The 10,007-nt window shown below is 44.3% G+C and overlaps 2 protein-coding genes across 6 annotated transcripts in view; both read left to right on the forward strand.

Moving 5' to 3' along the window:
• The first annotated feature begins 378 nt into the window (after window positions 1–378).
• LOC113225105 (peptidyl-prolyl cis-trans isomerase A-like) lies at window positions 379–2,976 on the forward strand. 3 transcript variants are annotated; one of them, XM_026455945.2, is made up of 2 exons: window positions 379–507; window positions 2,223–2,976. In XM_026455945.2, exons 1-2 carry the CDS (start codon window positions 396–398, stop codon window positions 2,753–2,755), a joined length of 645 nt encoding a protein of 214 aa, XP_026311730.1. In that variant the 5' UTR covers window positions 379–395; the 3' UTR covers window positions 2,756–2,976. The 3 variants fall into 3 exon arrangements, with proteins under 3 accessions (XP_026311730.1, XP_026311731.1, XP_026311732.1); XM_026455946.1 differs by lacking the exon at window positions 379–507 and adding an exon at window positions 519–643; XM_026455947.1 differs by lacking the exon at window positions 379–507 and adding an exon at window positions 600–661.
• Window positions 419–10,007, forward strand: part of HMGCL (3-hydroxy-3-methylglutaryl-CoA lyase) — a 40,260-nt gene continuing 30,671 nt past the window's right edge. The window contains exon 1 of one of the 3 annotated variants that reach the window (XM_023219679.3): window positions 419–568. The gene's annotated coding sequence lies outside the window, so the exon portion shown is untranslated. Of the gene's footprint in view, window positions 662–10,007 lie in introns of all 3 variants that reach the window. The other 2 variants (XM_023219676.2, XM_023219677.2) reach the window with 2 other exon arrangements.

The raw sequence follows: 10,007 nt of genomic DNA on the forward strand, positions 1-10,007 counted from the left end.
GCGCGGCGGGGGTGTGGCGCGCGGCGGGGGTGTGGCGCGCGGCGGGGATGTGGCGCGCGGTGGGGGCGTGGCTCGCTTCTTAGGTGCCCGGCTGTCAAACCTCTAGGGGAGCGTACAGACAGGCAGGCTGTGGGCCTCCAACCCCACGGCAGCATGTAGGGGTAGATGTTTACAGCTCCTGAAACCCCAGTGGGCGTGTCTTACAGGTTGCTCTTTTAGTTTTGCTGTCTATAGGCGGCTTGTGTTAACCAGCTCAATTAGACCCTCTACCTTGTCACAAGGACAGAGGGCTTTCTGTATCCCGGGTCCTTGCTCGGTGTACCGGAAGAATTGGATCACACCTGGGCTTAGAGAATGAGTGCAAGGTTTTACTGAATGGAGATAGCTCTTGGCAGATGTTGGAAGCCAGAAGAGAGTGCAGTAGGAAGGTTTTTCCCTGCAGTCGGGCCACTGAGCAGCCCGGGACCCCCTTCGACGGTCCCAGCCAAACTCCGTGTCGTTCTGCTGGTCAGTGGACTGCTGGCGTGCCAGTGCCTGCTGATGTGCTCCTCTGGACGTCCAGCCGCCTGTGTGTTCCTCCACTGATGTGATCCCCGCCTGTGTGTTCCTCCACTGATGTGATCCTCTCCACGTCCCGCTACCTGTGTGTCTGCCTGCTAAGGTCTTGGGGTTTTTTATAGCACAGGATGGGGGCGTGACAGGCCGGGTGGTCTTGGGAAATGCAACATTTGGGCAGGAAAACAAAAATGCCTGTCCTCACCTAAGTCTGTGGGGGTGGAGCCGTACCCAGGGACCACGTCCTCACATCCTCCTCTACCCAGCGCTTCCTTCCCTCCTTTCCATATCATTTATAGGGACCATGCTCTTCCCTTCCCAGCACTTCCTTTCGGTATCACAACCGTTACTGCAACCTATTTCTAAAATTTTTCATTACCCCAAACAGAAATTATATGACCATTAAGCAATAACTCACCATTCCTCTCCCCACACCACCCCAACCTCTGGGAACCTCTAATCTACTTTCTATCTTTATAAATTTTCCAATCTAGATATTTTATATAAGTGGAATCATACAATATTTGTCATCTTGTGTCTGGCTTATTTCACTTAGCATAATATTTCAAGGTTCACCCATGATGTAGCAGTTATCAAAATTTTACTCTTTTTTAAGGGTGAATAATACTTCATTGCATGTTTATCCGTTCATCAGTTGATGGACATTTAAATTGTTTATGCCGTTTAGTTTTTGTGAATAATGCTGCAATGCACATTGGTGTACAAGTACGTGTTTGAGTTTCTGATTCTCAGTTCTTTTGGGTATATACCTAGGAGTGGAATTGCTAAGTCATATGGTGAGTCTGTGGTTAGCGTTTAGAGGAACCACCAAACTGTTTTCCACAACGGCTGTACCACTTTACATTCCCACTAGCAATGTATGAAGGTGCCAATTTCTCCACATTTTTGTCAACACTTGTTATTATCTATTTTTTAATTACAGTCATCCTAGTGGATGAGAAGATTCTTTTATTTTTAGGCCACTTCTTTTTCAGTTATGATTTTCTAGGAAATTATCCGTTTCAACAAAGTTTTTAGATTTATTGTCCATAAATTTGTACAGTAAACATTTCAGTGTTGTTGTTGTTATTGTTCTTTTTTTTTTTTTTTTTTTTTTGAGACGGAGTCTCGCTCTGTCGCTTGGGCTGGAGTGCAGTGGCCGGATCTCAGCTCACTGCAAGCTCCACCTCCCGAGTTGACGCCATTCTCCTGCCTCAGCCTCCCAAGTAGCTGGGACTACAGGCGCCCGCCACCTCGCCCGGCTAGTTTTTTGTATTTTTTAGTAGAGACAGAGTTTCACCATGTTAGCCAGGATGGTCTAGATCTCCTGACCTCGTGATCCGCCCGCCTCGGCCTCCCAAAGTGCTGGGATTACAGGCTTGAGCCACCACGCCCAGCCAAGGTCAGGCTGGTCTTGAACTCCTGACCTCATTATCCACCTGCCTCAGTCTCCCAAATTGGTGGAGTTACAGGTGTGAGCCACTGTGCCCAGTCTTCAGCGTTCTTCTAAAAGGCAGTAATCAGCCGGGCACAGTGGCTCATGCCCATAATCCCAGCACTTTGGGAGGACAAGGCAGGTGGATTACCTGAGGTCAGGAGTTCAAGACCAGCCTAGCCAACATGGTGAAACCTCATCTCCATTAAAAATACAAAAATTGGCTTTGCAGACGCTGCCACCGAGGAAATTCTTGTACTACTAGCCATGGTCAACCCTACCGTGTTCTTCGACATTGCCGTCGACGGCGAGCCCTTGGGCCGCGTCTCCTTCAAGCTGTTTGCGGACAAGGTTCCAAAGACAGCAGAAAATTTTCGTGCTCTGAGCACTGGAGAGAAAGGATTTGGTTATAAGGGTTCCTGCTTTCACAGAATTATTCCAGGGTTTATGTGTCAGGGTGGTGACTTCACACGCCATAATGGCACTGGTGGCAAGTCCATCTATGGGAAGAAATTTGAAGATGAGAACTTCATCCTAAAGCATACAGGTCCTGGCATCTTGTCCATGGCAAATGCTGGACCCAACACAAATGGTTCCCAGTTTTTCATCTGCACTGCCAAGACTGAGTGGTTGGATGGCAAGCATGTGGTCTTTGGCAAAGTGAAAGAAGGCATGAATATTGTGGAGGCCATGGAGCGCTTTGGGTCCAGGAATGGCAAGACCAGCAAGAAGATCACCACTGCTGACTGTGGACAACTCGAATAAGTTTGACTTGTGTTTTATCTTAACCACCAGACCATTCCTTCTGTAGCTCAGGAGAGCACCCCTCCACCCCATTTGCTCGCAGTATCCTAGAATCTTTGTGCTCTCGCTGCAGTTCCCTTTGGGTTCCATGTTTTCCTTGTTCTCTCCCATGCCTAGCTGGATTGCAGAGTTAAGTTTATGATTATGAAATAAAAACTAAATAACAAAAAAAAAAAAAAATACAAAAATTAGCTCGACATGGTGGCACGCACCTGTGATCCCAGCTACTCAGGGGGCTGAAACAGGAGAATCATTTGAACCCTGAGGCATAGGTTGCAGTGAGCTGAGATCGCTCCACTGCACTCCAGCCTGGATGACAAAGCAAGACTCTATCTCAAAAATAAAAAATAAATTAAAAAGGGGAGTGGAGATAGCTCTTGGCAGATGTTGAAAGCCAGAAGATCGTGGAGTAGGAAGGTTTTCCCCTGGAGTCGAGCCATTGAGCAGCCCGGAACCCCTTTCGACGTGCATGCCTTTTTTGTGATCTGTTGTGAAGCTTGTCAATTTTATTAGACTCAAAGAACCAAGCTTCTTTGTTGTTGTTGTTGTTGGATGATCCTCTTTGTTGTAATATTTTCTTATTTTACTCAAATTTCTACCTTTTCAGGCCAGGTGCAGTGGTTCATGCCTGAAATCCCAGCACGTCGGGAAGTTGAGGCAGGCAAATCGCTTGAGCCCAGGAGTTCATGGCGAGACCCCTCTCTATAAAAAAATACAAAAATTAGCTGGGTGTGATGGTGTGTGCCTGTAGTCCCAGCTACTCGAGAGACTGGGACAGGAGGATCACTTAAGCCAATGAGGTTGAGGCTTCAGTGAGCTGCGATCACACTACCACATTCTACTCTGGGCAACAGAGCAAGATGCTGTCTCAAAAAACAAACAAATTTTTAGCTTTTATTTGGTCTTTTATTTTACTTACTTTTTGTCTGTTCTTTTTCTCACGCCTTTTTCTATTCATTTCTTTTTATTTTTATTTTTTGAGATGGACTCTTGCTCCATCACCCAGGCTGGAGTGAGTAGCATGATCTCGGTTCACTGCAACCTCTGCCTCCCAGGTTCAAATGATTATCCTGCCTCAGACTCCCGAGTAGCTGTGACTACAGGCGTATGCCAACATGCCCAGTTTAATTTTTGTATTTTTAGTAGAGATGGGGTTTCACCATGTTGGCCAAGCCAGTCTCAAACTCCGGACCTCAGGTGATCTGCCTGCCCCAGCCTCCCAAAGTGCTGGGATTACAGGCATGAGCCACCATGCCCGGCCTCACATCTTGAGTTAGAAACTTCATTTACTAATCTTCAACTACCTTTTCCAATACAAGCATTTGTCTTTTAATATATTTCCATTATCATTCTAAGTATATTATAATTTCTTTTTTTCTTTTTTTTGGAGATGGACTTTCGCTCTGTCACCCAGGCTGGAGTGCAGTGGTGTGATCTTGGCTCACTGCAACCTCCGCCTCCTCAGTTCAATTAATTCTCCTGCCTCAGCCTCTGTAGTAGCTGGGATTACAGGCATTAGCCACCAGGCCCAACTAATTTTTGTATTTTTAATAGAGATGGGGTTTTGCCATGTTGGTCAGGCTGGTCTCGAATTCCTGACCTCAAGTGATCCACCCTTCTCAGCCTCCCAAAGTGCTGGGATTACAGGTGTGAGCCACCACGCCCGACCTATTTTAATTTCTTTCTTTTCTTTTCCTTTCTTTTTTTTTTTTTTTTTTTTTTTTTTGAGACTAAGTCTTGCTCTTGTTGCCCAGACTGGAGTGCAATGGCACAATCTTGACTCACTGCAACCTCCGCTTCCCGGGTTGAAGCGATTCTCCTGCTTCAGCCTCCCAACTAGCTGGGATTGCAGGCACCTGCCACCACGCCCAGCCAATCTTTTGTATTTTTAGTAGAGATAGGGTTTCACCATGTTGGCCAGGCTGGTCTCGAACTCCTGACCTCAGGAGATCCACCTGCCTTGGCGTCCCAAAGTGCTGAGATTACAGGTGTGAGCCACCGTGCCTGGCCTATAATTTCTATTATGATTTTTTTCTTTGACTCATGAGTTAGGGTTTTTTTTCCCCCCATACTTTCCAAGCATACGGTTTTGTTATGTCTAACTTAATTGCTCTATTTCTAACTTGAGTTTTCCATCAGAATTGTGTAAACTGAACCAATTGAGATGTCTATGGTGTTGGCTATTGTTTGTGATGTTAATTATCGACCCTCTTCAATTAGAGCACAAACAAGATGAAATTTTTTCCTTAAAACTCGATGTGGATGACCTGCTGCTGTGGGCTTCATTTTCAACATAATCTTGTCTTCTCTTAACATGAGTTATCCAGTTGGGTATGGTGGCTCATGCCTGTAATCCCAGCACTTTGGGATGCCAAGGTGAGAGGATCACTTGAGCCCAGGAGTTCAAGACCAGCCTAGGCAATATAGTAAGATCCCCATCTCTACAAAAAGTACAAAACAAAAACTTGAGCTGGGCATGGTGGCATGTGCCTGTCATCCCAGCTACTGGGGAAGCTGAGGTGGAAGGATCGCTTGAACCCAAAGGCTCAAGGCTGCAGTGAGCTGTGATTGTGCCACTGCACTCCAGCCTGGGTGACAGAGAAAGACCCTGTCTCTAACACACACACACACACACACACACACAGTTATCCATTTGTCATTAACTATGGTTAATAGGATATGTATGTTACCAATTTTTTGCAATTTGCTTTATGGCCTAGAATATCGTAAACGTTCATAAAAGTTCACACTAAGTTCCACTAATGTAAAAAATCTGCTATTGCTCTCACAGCACTTGCAGAAAGGCAGATGTTGCGATTTAAACATTATTATTCCCACTGGCAGAAGAGAGGTCATCTGCTGTTGTTAAGGAAAAGCTGTAAACAGAGATTTGCTGTTGTCCATTAGAAATGCAATCTGAGGCCAGGCATGGTGGCTCACGCCTGTAATTGCAGCACTTTGGGAGGCTGAGGTAGGCGGATCACCTGAGGTCAGGAGTTTGAGACCAGCCTGACCAACATGGTGAAACCCTGTCTCTACTAAAAATACAAAAATTAGCCAGGTGTGGCGGTGGGCACCTGTAGTCCCAGCTATTCGGGAGGCTGAGACAGGAGAATTTCTTGAACCCGGGAGGTGGAGTTGCAGTGAGCCAAGGTCACACCACTGCACTCCTGCCTGGTGACAGAGCAAGACTCTGTCTCATTAAAAAAAAAAAAATTTAGGGCCGGGCGCGGTGGCTCAAGCCTGTAATCCCAGCACTTTGGGAGGCCGAGTCGGGCGGATCACGAGGTCAGGAGATCGAGACCATCCTGGCTAACACGGTGAAACCCCGTCTCTACTAAAAATACAAAAAAACTAGCCGGGCGAGGTGGCGGGCGCCTGTAGTCCCAGCTACTCTGGAGGCTGAGGCAGGAGAATGGCGTAAACCCGGGAGGTGGAGCTTGCAGTGAGCTGAGATCCGGCCACTGCACTCTAGCCCGGGCAACAGAGCAAGACTCCATCTCAAAAAAAAAAAAAAAAAGAAAAAGAAAAAAAAAAAAAAATTTAGAAAGAAAGAAAAGGTCCTGGGGAAAAAACCTATTACCATAAAATCTGAAGATCTGAGAAAGGTGCACGGAATTGTGGTGAATCTTATTTACTACTGCGGTCTCAGCACCTAGCACCAACTTGTGCCTTAGTCACAGCAGCCATCTCTTTTAGTAGTCTAAAGAAAAAGGAAGAGGAAAGAGGGAATAGTGTTGGCATGAAGCAAAGAAAGCATTCTCTAGGGTCAGATTTGGGTCTGAACTTACCTACCACACATGATCTTAGAAAAGTTATCTAACGTTGGCCGGGCACGGTGTCTCAAGCCTGTAATCCCAGCGCTTTGGGAGGCCGAGACGGGCGGATCACGAGGTCAGGAGATCGAGACCATCCTGGCTAACCCAGTGAAACCCCGTCTCTACTAAAAAATACAAAAAACTAGCCAGGCGAGGTGGCGGGCGCCTGTAGTCCCAGCTACTCGGGAGGCTGAGGCAGGAGAATGGTGTAAACCCGGGAGGCGGGGCTCGCAGTGAGCCGAGATCCGGCCACTGCACTCCAGCCTGGGCGACAGAGCGAGACTCCGTCTCAAAAAAAAAAAAAAAAAAGAAAAGAAAAGTTATCTAATGTCTCTGAAGCCTCCATTTCCTCATCTCTCAGATGGAAAGAGAAATATTTATGTTGCAGAGTTTGATAACTCATGAAAAGTTACTATATATCACAACCAATATAGAAAAGGTACTTAATAAATGGTAGCTGCTATTGTTAATAATTATTGTAAGCTTTGTAGCTGAAGGTGTGTTACAATGCAAAAAAGGAAACATCTTGGTTAAAATAAGATTCCAACTAAGGGTGACCCTGAGCCAAGTCTCTTACAGTTGCTCATATTACTCTTTCAGTATTTACTTAATGCCACCAAATGTGCCTGGTATTGGAGACACCACATTCAACAACCAGATGAAGTCTCTGCCCTTTAGTTTAGACATTTCCCTCAGAGCTGTGCTTGTAAGTTATTTGCTTTTGCAGAATTTGCCAACAAGGGATTTTAGGGGGCAAACAGGGGAAGGAGGGAAGCCTCGTGTCTGTGACAATTAGGAGTACTAGGGACTGGGGAGCTGGCAAGGGTATGCCTCCCCTAAGTCTTTTTTTTTCTTATGCAGTTACTTTTTTTTTTTTTTTATTGTGGTAAAATATATATAGCATAAAGTTTACCATTTTAACTCAGTGCCATTAAGTATATTCACATTGTTATATAACCATCTATACTAACCAGAACTCCTTCATGTCCCAAACTGAAATTCTGTACCCATTAAACAATAACTCCCAATTTCTTTCCACTCCTAGCCCCCGATAACTACTATTCAACTTTCTTTCTCTATGAATTTGACTATTGTAAGTTCTCATTGTAATAGTTAGGATTCTCCAGAGAAACAAAACCAATAAAATATATAGGCCGGATGCAGTGGCTCACACCTGTAATCCCAACACTTTTGGAGGCTGCTGGAGCACCTGAGGTCAGGAGTTCAACACCAGCCTGGCCAACATGGTGAAACCCGATCTCTATTTAAAAAATACAAAAATTAACCAGGCATGGTGTTGGGTGCCTGTAGTCCCAGCTACTCGGGAGGCTCAGGCAGGAGAATTGCTTGAACCCAGGAGGTGGAGGTTGCAGTGAGCCGAGACTGCACCACTGCACTCCAGCCTGGGCGACAGAGTGAGACTCGGTCTCAAAAAATAAATAAATAGGCCGGGCGCGGTGGCTCACGCCTGTAATCCCAGCACTTTGGGAGGCCGAGGCGGGTGGATCACAAGGTCAGGAAATCGAGACCACGGTGAAACCCCGTCTCTACTAAAAATACAAAAAAAAAAAAAAAAAAAAAGTTAGCCGGGCGCCCTGGTGGGTGCCTGTAGTCCCAGCTACTCAGGAGGCTGAGGCAGGAGAATGGCGGGAACCCGGGAGGCGGAGCTTGCAGTGAGCCGAGATAGCGCCACCGCACTCCAGCCTGGCGGACAGAGCGAGACTCCGTCTCAAAAAAAAAAATAATAATAATAATAAAAAAAAAGATAAATAAATAAATAAATAGATAGATAAATAAAACAAAAATAAAAACAGACATTACCATATGATCCAGGAATTTCACTTCTAGAAATGCACTGAAAATAATTGAAAACAGGGAATTAAACAGATATTCACATACCAATAATGTTGCTATGTTTGCTCATAAATATATATTCTTGTATACACAGAATATATATTTATATGTAAATTGGTATAACAATACAAATGTTGTTATGTTGCTCATAAATATGTATTCTTGTATATACAGAATATAAATAAATATATATTTATAAATAAATTTATATTCTATACATTCTATATATAAATATATATTTATAAATATATTTATATTCTATATATACAAGAATATGTATTTATGAGCAACATAGCAACACTATTGGTCTATGTATAATTCCCTATTTTCAATTATTTTAGGTATATTCCTAGAGGTGAAATTCATGGATCATATGGTAATTTTTATTTTTATTTTTTATATTTTTTCAGACAGGGTCTCACTGTCACCTAGGCTGGAGTGCAGTGGTGCAATCACAGCTCACTGTAGCCTCCACCTCCCAGGCTCAGGTGATCTTCCCACCTCAGCCTCCTGAGTAGCTTGGACTACGGACATGTGCCGCCACACTGGGGTAATTTTTGTTTTTCTTGTTTTTTTTTTTTTGAGACAGAGTCTCGCTCTGTCGCCCAGGCTGGAGTGCAGTGGCGTGATCTTGGCTCACTGCAAGCTCCATTTGCCAGGTTCATGCCATTCTCCTGCCTCAGCCTCCCAAGTAGCTGGGACTACAGGCGCCCACCACCACGCCTGCCTAATTTTTTGTATTTTTAGTAGAGATGGGGTTTCACCGTGTTAGCCAGGATGGTCTCAATCTCCTGACCTTGTGATCTGCCCACCTTGGCCTCCCAAAGTGCTGGGATTACAGGTGTGAGTCACCGCGCCTGGCCCAATTTTTGTGTTTTTTGTAGAGATGAGGTTTACTATGTTACCCAGACTGGTCTTGAACTCCTAAGCTGAAGTGATCCACCTACTTTGGCCTCCCAAAATACTAGGATTACAGGTGTGAGCCCCTGCACCTGGCTGTTAATTCTGTGTTCAATGTTTTGAGGTATACTGTTTTTCACAGTGGTGGCACCTTTTACATTTTCATAAGCAATGCACCAGTGTTCTAATATCTCTACATCCTTGCTAGCAATTGTTATTTTTCAGGGTTTTGTTTAAAAAAGTGTCATAGCCATTGTAGCTGGTATGAAGTGGTATCCCTTTCTAGCTTTGATTTGGATTTCCCTAATGATTAGTGATGTTGAGCAGCTTGTGTGCTTATCAGTCATTTGTATATCTTCTTTGGAGAAATCTCTGTGCAAGTCTTTGCCCATTTTGGGGTTGGTTTTTTTTTTTTATTGTTGAGCTTTAAGAGTTCTTTATATATTCTGGATATGAAGCCCTTATCAGACACCTGATTTTCAAATATTTTCTCCCATTCTGTGAGTTGCCTTTTCACTCTGTGAGTAGTGTCCTTTGATGCACAAAACTTTTTAATTTTGATGAAGTCTCATTAATTTTTTTCTTTTCTTCTTCTTCTTCTTCTTTTTTTTTTTTTTTTTTTTTTTTTTTTTTTTTTTTTT

The sequence above is a fragment of the Piliocolobus tephrosceles genome, chromosome 1, assembly GCF_002776525.5.
Source record: "Piliocolobus tephrosceles isolate RC106 chromosome 1, ASM277652v3, whole genome shotgun sequence".
NCBI classification, from domain to species: Eukaryota; Metazoa; Chordata; class Mammalia; order Primates; family Cercopithecidae; genus Piliocolobus; species Piliocolobus tephrosceles.

Excerpts from the sequence above, each read along its gene's own strand:
- LOC113225105 (XM_026455945.2), top strand. The coding sequence starts at position 396 with ATGTTGGAAGCCAGAAGAGAGTGCAGTAGGAAGGTTTTTCCCTGCAGT. Across the intron at positions 508-2,222 it reads AACTCCGTGTCGTTCTGCTG|ACGCTGCCACCGAGGAAATT; the intron begins GTCAGTGGACTG and ends TTGGCTTTGCAG.